Source organism: Gasterosteus aculeatus, chromosome 6, assembly GCF_964276395.1.
Source record: "Gasterosteus aculeatus chromosome 6, fGasAcu3.hap1.1, whole genome shotgun sequence".
NCBI classification, from domain to species: domain Eukaryota; kingdom Metazoa; phylum Chordata; class Actinopteri; order Perciformes; family Gasterosteidae; genus Gasterosteus; species Gasterosteus aculeatus.
In genome coordinates this window covers 17,442,499-17,461,898 of record NC_135693.1, presented here as the reverse complement: position 1 = coordinate 17,461,898, position 19,400 = coordinate 17,442,499, and the positions used below count along the sequence as shown (strand labels likewise).

At 46.4% G+C, this 19,400-nt stretch overlaps 1 protein-coding gene and 1 long non-coding RNA gene across 2 annotated transcripts in view; one reads left to right on the top strand and one right to left on the bottom strand.

The window, feature by feature from the left end:
• The window catches only part of LOC120820640 (pro-neuregulin-3, membrane-bound isoform), a 222,154-nt gene extending 203,975 nt beyond the window's left edge, over window positions 1–18,179 (top strand). Inside the window, exons 5-9 of the mRNA XM_040178627.2 lie at window positions 2,398–2,500; window positions 4,401–4,527; window positions 9,416–9,531; window positions 10,941–11,099; window positions 15,350–18,179. Coding sequence (XP_040034561.2) covers window positions 2,398–2,500; window positions 4,401–4,527; window positions 9,416–9,531; window positions 10,941–11,099; window positions 15,350–16,004 — 1,160 coding nt within the window. The 3' untranslated portion in view covers window positions 16,005–18,179. The remainder of the gene's footprint in view (window positions 1–2,397; window positions 2,501–4,400; window positions 4,528–9,415; window positions 9,532–10,940; window positions 11,100–15,349) is intronic.
• LOC144409503 (uncharacterized) lies at window positions 14,185–19,181 on the bottom strand. The gene is made up of 2 exons (XR_013467970.1): window positions 19,043–19,181; window positions 14,185–16,065 (listed from the first exon to the last, which is right to left on the bottom strand). It is a non-coding gene; the product is annotated as an uncharacterized LOC144409503 (long non-coding RNA).
• Window positions 19,182–19,400: the final 219 nt, after the last annotated feature.

Sequence of the window (19,400 nt, the reverse complement as noted above, 5' to 3'; positions counted from 1 at the left end):
CTCCATCACTTATTGATTTCTCTCCCTCCAGCCGGCTCACCTGCGTACAAACACGGCAGCTGCAAACACATTCTGGATGTACAGGATCACAAATGCATTCGAAAAAAGGTCACAGCAACACCGCTGGAACGCCGCTTTTAGTTTAAAATATTAATGCCATTGTTTCGCAATGTTGCTGCGAACCGGCGACCTGCGGGGCAGAACTGGAGGTTTGCAGAGGAATAAATAGAAGATGTGACTTCCGGGTCTCCGCGGAGGGAACGGCAGCATGCTTCCCCTCTCCTGAGCTGTGCGATTTATTCACATCCAGAGAGCGGGGTTGTGCGTCCGTGGGACGGAGGCCGAAGGACTGCTTTGACCTTGGCAGCGCGTTCGCCATTGGCCGCAGACGGAACGTGTAACATGAAAGTCGATTAACTGAACTTTTGCACTCTTGCAACTTCTTTGTTTGAGAGGATGTCTGTGTGTCTAATTCGTAGCAGCTCTGCAGACGGGGCAAGAAGAAGTCATCCCACATGCATTGCAATTAGTTTTTTAAAGGTTTTTTTTGGTCTTATCCTGCCTTAAAACATTCGCCTCCAATTTTTCTTTTTTCTTGCACATTGCACTTAAAAAAAACAATTCCAAAAGACAATTTCTATGACGCACAAATATATCATGATAGGTATTTATAATGCGTTATCTGTTTAAAGCACTGCACAAAGTGTTTATTTATTTAACTTGGAGTAAACCATGACCACTGACAGTGACTCATAACCAGCCTGTTATTGTGAAACTGAAAACATCCAATGAACACTTATTACAGTGATTATACTGTAGTGCATTACATTAATGTAAAAAAAATATTTGGATGCAATTTGTCAACTCTCATATATACGTAGTGTCAGAATAAAGGGATCTGAGGGTTCTTGCGTTACCCTTGTTTAGTTCAATGCCCCGGCCGTGGCATTAGAAAGACGGATTAATAACGTGATTTTTAGAGAAATTTAGGACATCCCTTTATCTTCTGCTGGGATTTTGACCTTCTGCCAACTCGTATCGTAATGCAGTATTAAACTGCCAGTGTCCTCTTTAAAAGTGGTGCTCTCCGCTTCTCCGTCAGCTTAGATTTTAACATAATACAGGCACACACGACACGCAAAGTCCAATACCAACAATTTCATTCACACACACACACTTCACAACATCTGGTTCAGGAAGGACATTTCCAACAACATCCTGCAGCCACATCTCATCCCCCCTCATGTCTCCTGTTTATGTGTCCTCACCCCCCCCCGCCCCCCCCCGCCCGCTCCGTCCGTCTGCACCGGCAGCAGAGGCCTCAGCCTCCTCCAACGATGGGCGTCAGTGGCTCAAAGGCTACAGCGGTGAGCTCGCGTCCAGACGTCCCTGGTTCGAGTTCCTGCCGCCGGTTTTGAGCGAGAGCGAGTGGCGGCAGTTGTGCGGCGCCTGCAGACCAAGGCGGTGGCCGTTCGTGCCCGTCGGCTCCTGGCGGGGATTCGCCGAGCTTCCCGAGCACCGACGAAGAAGCTTTGAAGAACTTGATCTTTTTCCGCCGAAGCGGCCATTCAAACCCGGGCGCAGTAAAAATTTGTCTTAATCACGTCAATGTAAAAAAAAAAAAAAAAAACACCTTGTGTCATCTCGGTGCTCCTCCAAGGTCTGAGCCTCGCTAAATAAAACTTGATTGATCGCCTATTAACGTATCTGAAGGCAACTATGATTCAGTTGTTCGTGGCAAACAAGACAGCTTCCATTTTTCTCCACTAATGGCGCCCGTCTGCCATAACTCTCCTTGTCTCCATGTATTCAAGCTCCATTACATGTGGCATCCATTTCAAACCCGTCTGTCGGACTATTACTCGACGGACTGAGCTGAAAGGCCGCGCGGTAACTAAGAGCAGAGGGAGGCTGGAGAAGTGTTTGCGTGTTGCAAATAGCTTCTGAGTTGTGGTTATTTTGTTTCGATTTGGTTTATTTATCACAGAAGTAATTACCCTAATTAAGAAGGGAATGTGCACGGCAGATAGAAAAGAAAAGCCCCCCCGGGAAGCCGATGCACCGCCGCCGACTGTTTGATGCTTTGAAAATGGCTGTTAGGGTTCCATAAACAACGATGTGAGAAATTAAAATTAAAAGTGGTACAAGTACAAGTCTCAGAACAGGTGTTTAATACTGTGTTGTGGGGAAATGTCGTTTTAAATGAATTTAGCATTAACCCTGTTGGCTGGGAATATTGATTATGGTCTCTCAACAAACTATCTGTACACATTCATGCTTTTCTCTTCTGCTGCCTCCCTGACACACGTGGACGTGATCTTTGACCTCATCGGGCAAACGCTTCTTTGTTGCTCAAACATTAACGTGACGTCCTCCCTCTGTTTTGTGTCCCCGCAGAGAGCAAAGAGGTGTACAAGAGACAGGTGCTGTCGATCACGTCCATCGCCATGGCGATCAGCCTGCTGGGAAGCCTGTGCATGGCCCTCTACTGCGGCAACAAGTGAGGCCGATAAACACACGCAGCAACATTCCCACAGATACACACTGCTTGTGTTTGTATATGTTACACAGGTTGTGCTGTTCTCTATGACACCGCTCAGGTTTTATACAATCTAAGTTAATTGCCAAGGAGGATGTGGTGAGAAGCAGCACGGCACACACACGGCGTTCACCGACTGTCGCTCATTTCCGCCCAACGCTTGAATGGATTTGGGTTACGAGTCATGCACAAAGTTCAGATATGGGATTTTCTGATGAATAAGTTGGCGGTGAAATTAGCTGCACTGAGAGGTCGTTTCAGGCCGGCTTTCATTCGTGTCATTGAAGCTGAAAGTTGCTCCAGTGATTTTAAAACTTTCATTTACCGACGGAATCTGCCACAAATGCCAAAGTAAGCGTAATGTTAGAGCGCTTGGTAATGAGCCCAGTTGGATGTGGGCAGACGAGATGCCCAAGGAGACATTTTGTTCATTTAGTGAAGGACGATAGGACATGTTGAGGCATCAAACATCTTGAACGAAATCCCAGACGGGGTATTTGCAACAATTTGTAAATCTCATTATGCGCTCACACATATTCATAGCCCATTATAACCCAAAGGTTATCCTATGTGGCTCCTGCTCTGTCAATCTGCATATGTTTGCAGTGCATGCCCTGCTTGTGCTTATTAATTGGGATGTGGAAGGCTGCATGAACTTTGCATAGTTGTTTTCTCAACAGGACGCGTCAAACATCCGGTACAGCACCAGTATGTCATTCTGGGTGTGTGTAACAGTATCTCCATTGGCTTCCCTCTGAAATATGATCATGTGAGTGAGCGAGCAGCCCGACAACAAGATAATCGGATAAAGGCGTGATGGACAGGCACCTTAAATTGAATCCGTAATGGAGCGAGGAAACTGGCTTGTTGAAGGGAGAAGATGCATACAGATTGGCAGGAAGTGTTCATGCAAATGTGAGTGACCCGAATAGAAATAAAGTCAGAGGCTTTCTCACACTGAGCCAGACTACACTGCGGCGTTTGATCTCCGACGGAGGAAGGCCCTCCTGCACACGTGGGGATCAGCAATTCATCTCCAAGCCATCTGAATTCAACGTCTTAAAAACATGCCGAAATAAACACACGTGCACCGGGAACTCGGAAAGCCGGGGAGGTGAAAAATCTGTGAATACCAACGAGCAAGAAAAGACAAAAGAGAGTGTCCCGAGTGTACCAGCCTACGCCACTAGAACCGTGTAAACATAGTTTATTGGTGTTTCTGACATGAACAAGCAAAATCCCAATTTACGGAAAAGAATAATTAAATCCAGGCTTGTGCAAAAACTGCCTGCCACATCCGGTGCGATGCCGTTGTTACGTCAAATAAATTACAGTTATGGAATATTTAGAAGTAGGCAACGCTCGGTTTGAATTCATTAAAACACAAACATGGAATCGTGGTCCGTGACGAGAATAGAGCTGCATAAAAGTCGAAGCATAAGCCTCTATCATAAACAGCGGGCCCACCCGTTTTCATGGTGAAGCATCAAATAAAGAAGCAGATTGCGCTCCGGGCGAGAAGAGGCAAAGGTGGCAAGTCTTTGTTAACACAGTGCAAAGACGTGGTTCATACGTTTCATTGAGTCAAAAATCAAAGTGCAAGGCTTTGTTCTATAATTGAACCTTCATGCTTCTGCAACTGTGAGCTGTTCGAGGTCCGTGGATTCTCTGGAAGGGGGAGTTTGAAATGGTCACTTCTGTGGGATTTAAGCACTACGGTTGTGCAGGAAGAGACTGCAGCTGTGGGTAAAATCAACCTTGGTAGATTTTGGGTTCTCGTTATGGGCAGCAGATGTCCGGGACACGACTTGCAGGAGCAGGAGTGTGAACGATCGTGTTCTTTTTAATTCTTTCTCTTCAGGAGGCGCAGGGAGAAGCTGCAGGCCCACCTGAAGGAGAGTCGCAGTTTGAAAAACTACACCGCTAATTCCCAGAATGCCCTGGAAGCCAAGATGAGGGTCCCTAATGCCAACCTGCAAATGCATGAGGTAACTGCAGCTGTTTTCGCTTTTTCCACCTCGATTTTCTTTCAAATTATTAAAGCCCAACGACTGCTCCTGGATGGTTTAGTCAGGGTGATCCACCACATCTAATGCCTTTGACACAATGGTACCAATTCAAAGCGGCCTGTTGCATGGACCCAGTACACATGTTGCATTAGGATTTATCATTGAGTCCCAACCCCCCCCCCCGTGTGGTTTTTAGCCGGTTATGAAACAGGTCGTAGTCCGGCCTCCGCCTGGCGTGGTCTTCCTGTCAGTAGTCAGCTGATCAGCGATGTCATTCATCATCTCCCCGGCGCTCTCTGTCATCACAGCTTTTCCAGATGTGCTTTTCGGGGTAGCTGCATGGAAATTGTTGCATTAATGTGAGTGCCAGTCAAGTCCACATATTACCCGGAGGTAGTGTGTGTGTGTGTGTGTGTGTGTGTGTGTGTGTGTGTGTGTGTGTGTGTGCACCACTGGGCTTTTTACATGTTGATCATATACAGTTAGTCACTGATGTAATTTACACACGTTTTACATGAAGCGTTAGTAGAAGATTTCCATGTTTTCTCCAAGGGCATGATTTGAATTCACAATGAAGCAAAGCACTTGTCCTGAACACACCAGGGACTCTCAATCTGACATAAATCCATTATCATACATCGTGAATCACTGTGTGCGAGAAGCACATTTGTATCCTGCATTTAACTATGAACTATGGATGTTTACAATTCACGCGTCTTGAGGGGTTATTCATTTGTCTTTGACATTCTCTCTCAAATAAGTTCAATAAAAACATTGCATAAATCTGCACAGGGGAGGAGGTTGAAGTTCATGGATGAGTCAAAAACAGGACTTTCAACCTGGTGCATCGTGGTTCGTGTCCTGTGAGCAACCGAGACCCAAAACATGATATTTTTTCAATCGTAGCACTAGTTTTGTGTATTCATTCAGAAAGGAAAAGATCCAGGAGCATTTCAAACACTACGACGTTGATAAATAACCATCCTCTGAAAAATGTCACGATGTGGTGTAGATTTTCTTATCTTACTGTAAGCATGATGATGAATAGTATTTAGAAGCATGTTTTAGTCGGTTTTGTTTGAGGGGGAAAAAAGCCTTTTTGAGGTGAGACTGATTGAGGACTTAACCAGGTCCGTCTCAAACACATTTAGAGTTGGTTCCATGGCGGGCGCTCCGGTGGGGAGGGGGCCTCCCCATGTTACTCCCACGGGACCGATTTGGGCCTTTTATTATAATCCGAACCACATACCTTCACGTAGAGGCTGAGGCCTCAGGTGTGTCACCGGTGAAACATTCTCCTTACTCTCATTAGTCGTCCTTCATTTGTTGAAACTCAATCACTAATTGTCAATCTGATCTTCAATCTTTTGTTCAATCGTCTTTTCTAACGCTAAACATCGATGTGAGGAATGTTCAAACCTACCGCTCTTCTTGCAGCTTGCAGCTCTGTTCAAACTTTGAATGGGTCACTGCACTTTATCACTTTACTTCAACTTTCCAATATCTGTTCTGCAGAAATCCGTTTAGGTTTTTTGAGGGGTTCCAGAGACCTTCTAATGGCCTCGATTTGGCAGCTCGAGTCTGACTTTGACTCAGGACGTAACGTCCTTTACAGATTAATGTCCTCCGTGAGTCTTTGGAACTGAAAATACATACATATTTGTTATTCCTTCACTTTAAATCTTTTAAACTATCACTCAAACACGTTTTCACGTATAAACCAGTTGATTAAGTTCCCCTTTAGTTTCTCTAAGAAGACTGTCATTTTGTTCAGACTGCGGGAGTCTGTGGCTTAAATTACATTATAATTAGACAACTTCACGTCAATGACTCTGCATTATTCACCAAATCCAGATGTTTTTGCGAAGTCATTCTTGTGCCCAGATGAACAAAGCGCCGGCTGTATTTTAACAGTGGATCTGACCGGCATCAGCGTTACAACAAGCTGCGCTCCCTCACCACTAATCACATGCTCATATACGTTTGTTTGTAATACGGCCAAAGTTTTAAACAGGATTAACGTGAACGTGAAGCGTGAAACTAAACCGCTTGGTTGGGATTAGTTTGGCTACAACAGCACGCCACATCTGCACAGCGGGGTCTCGTTAGCGTTAAACGCGGGCGCAAGGAGCAACGCGGCTAATGACAGAAGTGTGCCTTTGGCTCTTATTTTGCTAATTGCTCTATTAGCACAGACAAATACATGAGTGATTATTGTTAACTACGGTGTGTACAACGGAGAAAACAAAGCCGCTCTGTGCCGGTAACATGTTGCTTTTTAAACCTTCGGGTAATGACAAGTAATTGTTTCTCTTATTGTAATATTTCCGTTGTCACATAAATTAGCGCACGTACACAATTAGCATAAAATCTGAACGCAGGAATACACAGCCACATGTCACATATATTATGTAAATGAACAAACGTCGTATATAACCGGGCAGCTCATGACAAAGACAGCAGAACTTTGGTTCTGTTATTCAAAATGAGCTTTTCTGACCTTTTGTGTTTGGTGCTCTTTTCCTCTCCGTCAGCTTCCACCTCCCTGTGCGGAGGCTTCTCTGTCCTTGCCGACGGCTCGGCCCTCTGAAAGGCTGCTAATCTGGTGCTGCGGTGTGTTTGTGCATACCTGCATGTGCGAGTGTGCGTTTATAATGCTGTAAAAGCTGTTATTGATGCCGGCGTCTCGGCACAAACCGTAAAAAATGATCTCCCGGTTGCTTCGGGGTGATCTGTCAGTTTACAACAATCCCAGAGGCATACGGTGGACGCTGGTCCCTATCTCACCGATTAAAACATCCATTACTGCGGACAGACATGAATACATTAATGAACGTCATTACGCGCTCCCCCTTTTGCGCCACAAAAGTCCACATTAAACTTAAAGTTTCCTTCAAAGTAATGACTTCTGCACCGTTGTGTCTGTGTGTGTTCATGGAGCTTCAGAGTGAGTTTCTCTGCCTGCAGCAATGTGAGAAAACATCTCATTTCTATTGATGACCTGCATAAACCTTCCGTATTGCTGTATGACACATGCACTCGGCCTGCGTTTTCCTCTGCATTAAAGCCTGTATTTATTTTTAAACTGAAACAAGAGGGACGCTGAGCCACACAGCGTTTGCATTTATTGGAGGCACATCTTCCCTCTTTAAGCTGGCAGGCATTAACATACAACAAATAAAGAAGACAAACACAAGACTTTTTCTGCTTTAACTGCAAAACAAAGCATTGTTAAGTCAGTGAACTTCTGTTAGGGCTAACAGGGGTGATTATTCTTCCAGCTATCATGAATAAATTAACATGCAAGCATAAACCCATCCTTCTCCGTTTTTATAATGCTAGCTCTTTGAGGCTGCGCATAGTGTCACACTTTTACTTTCTGTTTTATCGCAGGCAACGAGTGTGTGAAGCTAAATTGGATGTGGAGAAGTAGCAGCAGTATAGTTACTGTCATTAACATCTTATACTGTGTTAACTACGGGTCAAGGATGATTCATGATCTCTGATTAATGCTCAACATACTCTCAAACAGCCTTGAACCATAGTGTAGTAATTTACCTTTAAACATGTGTAAAGATTTATTTAACTATCAGTCGGACCAAAGCTAATCTGACCCAGATACCCGATAACCGAAGCTCACATTATCCGCTGTGTTTCTTAATATTCAGCGTCCGTGTCACCTGCACCGCGTGAAAGCTGCCATCGTCCGCCACATTCCTCAAAGACGTCGAGTTTGAAAGCTGCTGCGCCCCTGAAACGTCAAATGCAGCCAATTTCTTTAAAGGGTTTCAAAGTCAACCTCGCCAGCGCAACATGGAGGGATTCTCGTGACACACGGCCGTTCCTCCTAATGAACCTGACTTCAAGATAGGAGGGGAACTTCTTCATGGTTTTATAAGTACAAATTGGCCTTCAACTCTCATGCTAATGAGGCCAGCGTCCTGAAGAGGCCTTTAAAAAACTAGTGACGGCCTCTCTAGCGAGACTTCATACTCTGAACCTTGTGTAAAGGCATGCAGAACAAGAAGAGAGTGCGTCCCGCCGCCTTATGTTACGGATTATGTCTAGACGGTGGCGAGACAAGGCCGAGGAGAGTAGATGACGCGAACCACAGATTGTGTCGCTGATAAGAAACCAAACCGGAGCCTCCTCTCCTCATCTGTTTCAGACCTGAAACACGTTCTTGTGTTTCCTCGTGTTCAGCAGATCCCTTCTGCTGCGCAGCTGGGCGAGTCCGCCTCGTCGATCCCATTGGGAGGCGCAAAACAGAGAGCTGTTTGGTTTTGTTGCATATTTGTCCCTCCGGAGAGGGAGGCAAAACTGACTTAGATGTCACTGTCACGACGGCGGCCAGAAGGGAGGAGGGAACGAGGGGGGACAAGGGAAGGATCCTTGCGGATGAGAAAGAGATTCAAAGGGGATGGAAAGCAATAAAAAGAGCAATAAAACGCAGTATTAAAGTATAGATGCATCACCGAAGTGACTGGAGAAAACAACACCAATGTATTGTTTGAAAGTAGGGAAGAATGTCAACTAACAGCACTGGGAAAGCTTCAACATATTGATACAAAATGACTCTTTCTCATCCCGATTTATGCCACTGCACTGTGAGGACTTAAACGCATAGATTTACTAATGATTCATTGTGTGGCATTTCTGCCTTTATTTGAGGATTTCAGACAGAGAGATGAGTTCATATGCAAATGTTTTGCTTGATTCTGCAGCATCAAGTAAACATGTAAGTGGACTCCATTTCTCAGGCGGTGAAAAAAAACAACACATCTTTAACATAATTTGTTGTCATTTCAGTGTTCCTGAAAACCCGTAAACTGCTGCAAACTTTTATTGTTCTCGCTTGTTTCCGCAGTTCTGCAAACGCTCGTCCCAATCCCGCCAGGGGGGCCTGTGCGGGTCCAGCTTTGCACACTGCAACATCTCCACCGCGCCCTCCAGCGGCTCCCGGGGGCCGGCGAAGCATCCGAGGTACACACACACACACACACACACACGCAGGCTCCCCCCAGCGACCGCTGCAGGAAACGGCACGACGCAAACAGCTCCCACCTCACTGTCCTCTCCTGTAATCAGCAGGGACGCAGCCGAGAGAGAAATTGAATCATCCGCATTACAGTGCAGCCCAAGTTAATTGCTGATTCACGGAAAGGCCGATAGTCGTTCTAATTAAAAGCTGTGGACGTGTTAATAAGCATATCTATAACCCTCACAAACAATGAGGGGACGGGACAGAGAGTGTAGATCCCTGTGAGATCTCTTGTGTGTGTGTGTGTGAGGGAGCGCCGGCATGCTCCTCGGGTTGCAACACACACACACGCACGCACACACACACACACAGAGCTGGAACCCACACCATTGCAATGAATGTCAGAGCTGAGCCAAAGAGACGGGAGCTCCCCCACCGAGCGGGTTTGTACCTCATTGCTATTCAGGGTTTGTATTCCTAAACTGTGGTTTTGGGAGGTATTTCATGTGTGAGAAAGCGATTTTTGGCTTTTTAGCCTTTTTCTCTCTCTTTCATCGCTGCTCATTCACACCTAAGAGCCTCTCAACACACCGGTGGGTTTCGCCCTCTAACTGCTGAGCAACTCCACCACAGCAGCTGGGCTTTAATCAGCCTTTTTCTCAAGAGGATCCCGGCAGGGTTTTTTTTTCCTTTTTTGAGGGGAGAAAACTAGAAACACATTCAGACAAACCCTCAAACAACAAAGTCCACTTCTCTAACCTTTTGGCTTTAACACCTGCAAGAGGTTTCTTTGCTCTGAGGTGATCACAAGATCACTTGGCAGGAAGTCTACTCCTCTTACCGCAAATAACCTCCTTTGTGTGCGACAACAGTGTGCAATTGCATGAGCTCAGGAACAGACTTACTGTTGTCCGGATAGCACAGTGTGTCTGGAAGCCACAGTCCAAAATAGCCAAAAAGAAACTGGCCTGGATGAATTCTCTATTTTGGAAATGTCCTGACTGAATGCCTTTACACAGAACTCTGCCAACACTATTAGGTGCCTGACTGAAAGCTTCCTGTTGTTGTGCCTAAAAAGCCCATTTTTAGAGGCAGATTTATCCCTGTAAAAGAGCAGCGTTAAATATGAATGAGGGCCCGGAGAGGCGGGAACCACTTCCGTGTATAAAGTCAAAATGCACCAAAAGTTCAAAAGTTCTTTTGAGAAATAATATATGAAACTCCACGCTTTCTAATTATTGTAATACAGTTGACTTTTCTAAGAGCAACAAATTCTCCTTTTTTAAGTGTTGATCAGAGGTCCTCATGGGTCCAAGATAATGAAGCCAATCCAAAATAGACTCCAAAATAATCTCTATCGCTCCGTTTTACACCAATACCAACATCCACATGTGAGCTCCTTGTCCCACAGCCCGGATCAGAGAACCCGGGTGGTCCATTGGTCGGCTCCACGCATGACCCCGCCTATATCCAGGGGAAAGCTGAACCCAATTGGAGGATCCAAGTATTCGGGCCACGCCTACCAACACCTGCAGGAAGTGGACTCATCTGATGCTGAAGCACCAAGAGGGTGAGGAGAACACGCTCACGACACATCGTCACGAGACAGACGAGCAAACCCCGGGCTGCAGTAGCTTAATCCCACATTGCGTTTGTTTAGCGTCAAAAGACCTCGGCGTCAGCAGGCCAGGCTGCGATTGGTTCGCGAGGGCAAGGGGGCGGGGCGCAGGGAGGTGGATACAGGTGCAGCGTGATTGACACATTCCAAAGCAAACCCCTGTTCTTACAGAATGAGGACCTTACCAAGACCACAGCTTGCTATTTGTAAAAGAGAGCCCACATATTAGTACCCTTATGTGACTACATGGCACTTGATGGCACGTGATCGGCTGCTACTGCCTTCAGACCAGGCCGATTTGTGAATGAAAGTTCGAACGTTCTGTCTGCAGGGTACTTTGTTGGTGGGTATACGGCGTATACCTGCGTATCACGTAGACCACACCACTGGATTTGCGGAAACTGTCCCAGAAAAAAACCTGCAGTCGAGCGTCATAGTCTGAAGCGCTGGGCCACAGAGTAAGCTTCAGTATTTGACAAGTTGAGAGAAAGAAGCGTGGAGTATTTTAAGGTTTTATCCTCACTTTCTCCTCTCTTTCTATCACTTTGCTTCTTTGCTGTATCCTCCGTGTGCTGAGTCATTTCAACGAAAGCCACTAACTGAAAAACACAGACTTCCTGTGGACAAAGCTTTGGGATTTCATTTCAGGAGCGTGTATTTCTAAGCCAATTCTGTGATATTCATTTCCCAAAAAGACGGTGTCCTTTTTTTTATACCCCCTTTAGCCTCCCAGATCCCTTCTTAGTTTTCCAATCTGCTGAGCAAAGATAAAAGCAAGGTCGCGATATGTTTGGGCCTGCAGAGGAAATGCTTTGCCCGGTGGAGGGTTTTTTAAGGAAGCGCTAAAGGCTCCACTTTCTTCCTTCTCTCTTTCCCTCTCTGACGTCTTTTCAAGCCTGTGCCTGGTTCGGAACCATTAATGCGACGACTTCACAGGTAACCGACGATTGAATCCTGGCGTTTAAATTGAACAAAGTAGACTTCTCAGGCAACGCAGCGTGTGCACAGAGGGAAACGCAAACGATCAGTCAAGTGATTAGTAAGAAAGGCATCGCCTGTGGACGGCTGGGTGATTTGACTCGTTTTTCGTTGGGTCACGAGTGCTTTGCCCACCTGGACTGGCAATCCTCCCTTCAGGCGTTCAGGTCCCAGCAGTCCTGGCTCATGACAAAGCTCCATATGACCTACATGCAAACTAATAGAGAGAGAGAGAGAGAGAGAGAGCAGACAGACGTGGCCGGGGGGAGAAAACACACTCGAACATCCAAACAAACAGATGCATGTTGCGAATGAAGGGGGCATGCACCCAGGGAAGCACGCCTTGGTGCTTCAATCCCCCAAGTTGTATTTAGTTGTAATGTTCATTTAACTAGATGTGTGCACGTTCTCAACACCGCGTGCCACTCTGGTGCCCCTCTGTTGAGCACATGTGGCCTCGATGTTCGTCCACAAACAGCCCACAAATGTTGCACAGTCTTTGTAGCCCGGCCATTAGTGTCCTCGGGTCGTCTGAGGTCACCTTTGATTGGCCCAAACAGTCTCCCGGTCGACCCATTTGTAACATGGTCACCCCGAGCGTCCCCCTGGTCACATGTAAAAAGTCCTAAAAGTGTCATGTGGTTTGTCCTAATTGCCTCCTTTGCAGCCCAAAAGCTTCTTTAAATGTTGCCCTCTTCACCTGGAGCATCTGTGCACACCGCCGCTCCGAAAAATCAGAGCCGCCGCCCTCGCGCACAGAAGAGCGGACAGACCGGCGACGCGCTCCCGCTCCCGTGGTACGGTAGTCTGAGTTGCCATGGATACATTTGGCCATGGACGCATAGAGGGAGGGATGCAGGGACGGAGACAACCGGTTGGAATCTATTTTGACAAAAACGTAGTAAAAGGTGGAAAGAAGCAGGGGCAGCAGTAAGGATGTGATAGAGGAGTGTGCAGATAGTACATGACAGTTAGAAAAGGCTTTAGACGAAAGGCTGCCCATTTTATTCCATGCCTGTTAGAGAAGCCCTGTGTTATCGCAGCAAAATGGCTGACAGCGAGACAGAATGTCCCGCGTCGTTACTTCCATTTGAAGATAAAGCTGTCTCCCAAATGGCTGATGGAGATACTGCACGTAGTTCTATATTTATTTCTGCTGTTTGCAGATTTGTATGCAGCAACATGCTGTTTTTTCCTCTCCCGTGCTCAGCGTGTTTTGCGATACGTTATGTTCTCAACCTTCAGCTGAGAAGTCAGTGTGGGTGTGTAGGCGTGCGCATCTGCATGCACGTTTGAAGCAGGAACATATTCCAAGTTTTATAAGGTCGCTGCATTACGTTACATACAGATTTCTCAATACAATGAGAAATGACATATCGGGGGAAATGGATTAATGAAAGTGACGGTTAACACTTGTGCATATCATGAGCTACTGTAACAGATAAAAGCCACTTATCTCACCGCACTGGCACACAATCTCTCTGTAAAACCCCTCCAGCTGCTCCCTCGTCGCTGCAGGGTCTATATTCCAACTCCGCTTCACAGATTCCCGCAATCTGATTGTGTTTCAACACATCAAAAGTCTGTGAATGTTATCTCGGGAATTAGCGCCCTAGCATCACCCTCTCTTATCGCTCTCGGGGATACTCTCTGCCGGCCTCCCTAAAACCTCCACTGTTTTTTTGTTTTTTTTCATTCCTCAGATAAATACGATAAAAGGCCGGCGTGATTTCTTTTTGAGTTTGAACAGGCACCTTGTCCCCCCCGACACTATTTCTGTGGGCTTTGATGGAGAGCGCGGCGACCGTGTGATGTGGGGTTACAAAGAAGAGGCGACTCCCAAGTTTGACTTTTCTCTCGGCAGCAAAGGCGGATTATGAATTATTGCACAGAGCTGCTGCTGGATTCAGAGCCCGACAGCACAGAAGAGCGTCGGGTCTTAGGACCGAGGAGCGGCTGTGGCTGAGCTCCGTGAAGTTGGGTCAAGACCCAGATACTGAACAGAGACTTGCCGAAATGTTGCACAGAACCCCCGCCACCCCCATCCTATCAGCGCCAGAGAGGCTTTTTGTATCCGCAGAGCTTAAGGACTGAGGCCCCCTGGGAAGGACAGTGACTGAGACATTAGCAGAGACTGAGAGGAGTATTGGGGTTTAACAGGCATTCGGGCAGCAATGCATCCAGTGCCGAAGCAGGTAGTTATTCCTACGTCATGCCAAGAGATGGTGCCTTTTCATTAGACGTTGCATCAGCGCATCCAGAAACCCAGTCAGGAAAAACCGTGGCTTTGAGTAACGTCTGTGTTCTAATTACTGTAAAGCTGCATGTAAACACGTGTAAGCTCTGATTTTCTCCCTGTTACCTAGTTCCTCGTGTCATGTAAATGTCATTAATGGTGAACAAGCAAGCACACGCAGTTTAATTCATGAGGTTGAGCATAAGGAGGGCTAACAAACAGCCCGGAGACTAACTGGGACTGACAGAGTAAACGGGCAGGATGCACAATGGGGGGGACGGGTTGATAACACAATTTGATAAACATCTGCGAGACCGGAAGGGTGAAGCTGAAGTTATGAAGGCTACGTGCTGACGTGGTCTTTGGGGGGAGAGGACGGAGGAGGACAGCGCACGTGCAGCTTGAGCTTCACCTTAAACTAAAGCAAATACAGAAAGGAGATTTGAATCAGTGCAGTTATGCAGTTGTTATGCGATGGTTATTCAAAAGGAGTTTTAAAGTAAAGTAAATGGAACTGGAAGCTGATAAATGAGAAAAGAAAAAAAAACAGTAGACTTTACCCCTCGTGATGCCTGATTAACTCATTGGTCCTTGACCAAAAACTGAACTTCTTGAACTTTCAAACCACTTATTTTCAACATAGTTTAAGTCATTAAATCAATAAGATAAAGAGGTGAACTCGCTGTTACCTCTTCGCTTTATACAAGCGAGTGAACGTTTTTAGATACTTTTTTTGTGTGTGTGTGTGTGCGTGAACTTTGATATAAAGAGATGAAAGAAAGACGTCCCGGCTCGTAGTCTTCTATGCCTCTCAGCATCCTCAGTCAGCCTGTGAGATGGCGAAGGCCAGAGAGCCGTCCTCTCAGCGTGAAGAGACGATTCAGTTCAAAACGCCACAACGACTTCTCGAGGCGAAGTGAGGAGTCCTCCCTTAAATAACCTCTGCTCCTTTCTCCTCCCCTCTGTGGGCCTTCGCCATCTTCTCCAGGTGCAAAATGCACGTGGACGAGCGCCGTGACGACCCCAGACGAGACGCCTTCCTGCATATGCAAACTCCCGTTTCCACGGCGACGGTGTCTCCGTGGAGCGACCAAGTGGCGGTGCGGCCGGGCCCGTCCGAGCGCGGCCACCCGAACCCCAACGCCCGCGGCCCGCGAAGGCCCGGGGGCCGCCGCGGCCAGTCCCCGCCCGGTCCGTTCCGCTCCTGCTCCATCCCCATCATCCCCTCCGTACAGTGTCACCATGAAAACGAGGCGTCGTGTATGCAAACCGGCGTCACAACAACGATGCCGGTCCCCGGCGGAGCCGCCGCGCCCTGCGGGGAGGCGAGGAGGGTCAGGGAGGCGCACGCCGCGTTGTCTTCCACCTCCTGCTCCCCCGCCATTGGTCAGCAGCGGGACGAGGTGGCGCTGCTGCTGGAGGAGGCGCAGGAGCAGCTCAGGGCGTTGGCCCGCAGGAAGCAGGACGAAGGCGGGATCGGCGGCGGCGGCGGCGGGATCGGCGGAGTGGCGGCCAGAGAAACTGTTTGCTTCCTGAACCTCGGCGGAGGAGGTGCCGGGGCGCCGAGCTGTAACGGACCCACGCAGACCCAGTTGCTCGGCGCCAGCCTATCACACAGAGACCTGGGCCAAAGCAGCCAGTGAGAGGACACCGCGTGGGACATTCGGGGACGGATGGGGTTCGACAGACTGCGGTGCCCGGCACCTGTGGGACACACCAATGGAAATGTGGGATTAAAGAAAAAAAAAAATGAAAAGAAATGTAATATCTTGGAGATTCTTAAAATGTGCTGATGGGATCCTGTTTGGATACAAACTCTTTACGCCGACGGACAGTGTAAGCAAATGAGAAAAAAAAAACACAAAAAAAGATTACATGCATTTATTTACAAGAGAAACACTTCTACTTAGGCAAAAAGAAACCAAATAGTCTGTCTACTCCATGGTGTTTTTCATTGTAAAAAGAATATATAAATATATATATATAAATATATATGGATATAAATATATGGAATTCAAAAAGTGACCAAGTACAAAGTTGAAGAACGCGGCAATGATGTAACCGTTTTTTCTTTAGTTTGGCTTTTTTTTTTCTTCTCTCTCTGTTTTGTATTAAGTCACATTTAGGTTCTGCCTCAATTCTAACAGATGAACGTCATCAACGTATCGCCACACGAGGTGGGGGGACCCTGACCCCGCCGACCCCCCGCGACCCCCCCGAGCCCCCCGCCCTCCTCTCACGGCCTCTGAAAACCTGTCAACACATAGCCAAGAATCACCGGTCTGTCTCTTTCCAACGACAAAAACTCCCCAGCTGGGTGCACGTATGTGTGCGTGTGTGTGTGCGTGCGCGTGTGTGTGCGTGTGTGTGCGTGCGCGTGTGTGTGCGTGTGTTTGTGTGCTGAAGTGCAGCGAGGGAAGGAGGAGAGAAGAAGAAGAAACAGGAAACCTCTTCTGCAGTTGGTGACTTTGACACTTTGACACTTTGTTTTTAACCAATCCAGATTTTTGATTTTGGTACAAATTATATTTTCACACACACACACACACACACACACACACACACACACACGTGTGCACCCACTCACGTGTGGTCGGTTGGACGGTTGAGTAAATGGACAGAAGGACAAAGGAAGGAGCACCGAGGGAGCTAATCTGACATTGTTTTGTTCCTTTTTGTTTTCCATTTTTGTTAATCGACGAACAATGCTGCTTTTTCCCGATGGGAGGGGGGACCACATGGTTTGGGTATTGAAACAAATAAATGTCTCTATGTTGTATCCTATGAATTGGAAGCTTTTGAATCTCTGTATGAATTTACAGCCAAATGTTTCTGGTGACAAAAAGTATAACAATGGTTGCAATTCTGGTAAAGATTTTTCAAAATTACAGTTGTTTTGGTTGATTGCTTGAATGACATTGTGTGACTCCTTTTTACAAGCACCTTGTCCAAATGTGCATGCTGGACTACATCAGTCTGGTTTGCAGTGATATATACTGTATTTATCCGTTGGTCTTCTCACACACAATCTGGACTAAACTGGTTGGAGACACAAAGTTTCCCGTCCAACGAGCAGGTCGCCCCCCGTTCGACCTGCCTGGAAGTAAAAAAATCATATTTTCAGAATATTATTCATCCACTTGTGAAAATACACAATGACATGTCCAAATTTACCAAATGCAAATGTTGTAAATCCATGTAAATTTGTCTATTGATGTCACAAGTCTTTACAGACAGATTTTTTATTTTTTACAAGCATCTCTTACTTTTATTCAATTATCATTCATGTGAGAGAAGCTGCCTCTTTCCAGATGTCATTTTTCAATGAAAATCCCTGAAAGGAAAGGGAGAGGAGGCCTTGCCTCTAAGGAATCTACCAATTTTCTTGCTTTTCACGGTGATTCTTTTAAAAAGGGGCTCCGAAGCGCGAAAAAAAAAATCAACACAGAATTATTTTTTTATTAAAGTAGATGTTTTAGTGTCTGTTCAAGTCCTCGCAAAACAACATTCAAACATTTCAAATTCATCTGAGTGAAAGGTTTCTGCCAGGAGCTCCTTTCTTCCTTTCTGTGGTTCTTTGCCCGTGCTGCCATCCAGGCCCCCCCGAGGGCACTTTTCTACATCGCACTGCTGAACAGTTTGGGTTATTTGACCCCCGACGCCCCCCCACCACCGGGAGCAAACGCGACCGTCCTACAGAACGGAGGCCGACGCGCTTCTGTGCACGGACGCCGAGCGGGAAAAAAAAATGTGAATCTGTTTGTTTGACCAGCTGTAATCAGTGTATGAGCTTTTAACAGATAAAAGTCTGCAAGCGCTGTCTGTATTTGTTTCCTTATCTGCGGGGCGAATGTTCATCGGCTGCACGTTTTCACAACATTTACATCGTTTCCTGAAGGCTCCGCAAAAGCAACACGCACTTCATGGACGGACAGGGAGGTTCTCCAGTGACAGAGAAACGGCTTTATTTCTCATCCTGCTGGTTTAACGTCATGATAAACAGCATTTGGAGGTAAAGGGGTGGTTTGCACTTGATGAGATTGTCCGGCCTTTTCTCATAATAAAAATGTTGTCTGGAATCTTAATGGGAATTTTCAGTATTATATATATTTTAAATATTCAATACACGTTTGGAATTCAGTGTTGTTGTTTTTTTACTTGAGATTTAAGGTCAAATGTGAGATTTTGCGCATTTTGCGCTACAATCACAGCAGCCGCGACGCACAATGGCTCCAGGAACAAAAAACTTTAGTTGTGTATTTGCGGCCTGATCTCATGCCTGAGGCATGTGATTTATTATATACATATTTTTGAAAAGACACAATGATACACAAGTATTTTGCATTCAAATCTATTTGGCCGAAATCCTACTTTTCTGCTCACTATTTTTCCTCTTTTATTATTTACTGTAACTAGGATTTTTAGTAATCATTCAAAACATTAATCAACAGTAAAATCAGATCGACAACATGAGGAAAAAAAGTAATTTCATTCGTTGTTTCAGGTGTGTTTTTTCTTTCTATTCACTGCAGCGCAGCAGGAGAAGGTCAGTACAACATTTGAAGAAAGAACAAATGTACCCAGATCCATTTGTGCTCATGTCAGGCATGCTAGTGTGCTACAATCGGTGTGTGTGTGCGTGTGAGAGTGTGTGTGTGTGTGTGCGCAGGTATGTACTTACACATTTCTCTTCCAACATTCGACTCCCACGTCTCTCCTTTCCCAAACCAAAGCACAGATTCAAAGCCTGCGCTGCAGTTTAGCTGCTTCAGCTTTAGTCAGATGGCAAAGAGTAAGGTAGTTAGGGCCATCAGTGTGTGTGTGTGTGTGTGTGTGTGTGTGTGTGTGTGTGTGTGTGTGTGTGTGTGTGTGTGAGAGAGACTGATGGCAGGGAGTAGAGGAGAGGAGACCATCAGGCCAGAGAGATAAGAGCTACAGCTTGATCCCACAAAAAAGCGCCGGCCTGCCAGACCAGGCGACCCCGTCCCACCTTATCTGAACCGCACGGCGCGCCCGCGTGCTCTGAACGCTTGTTTGTG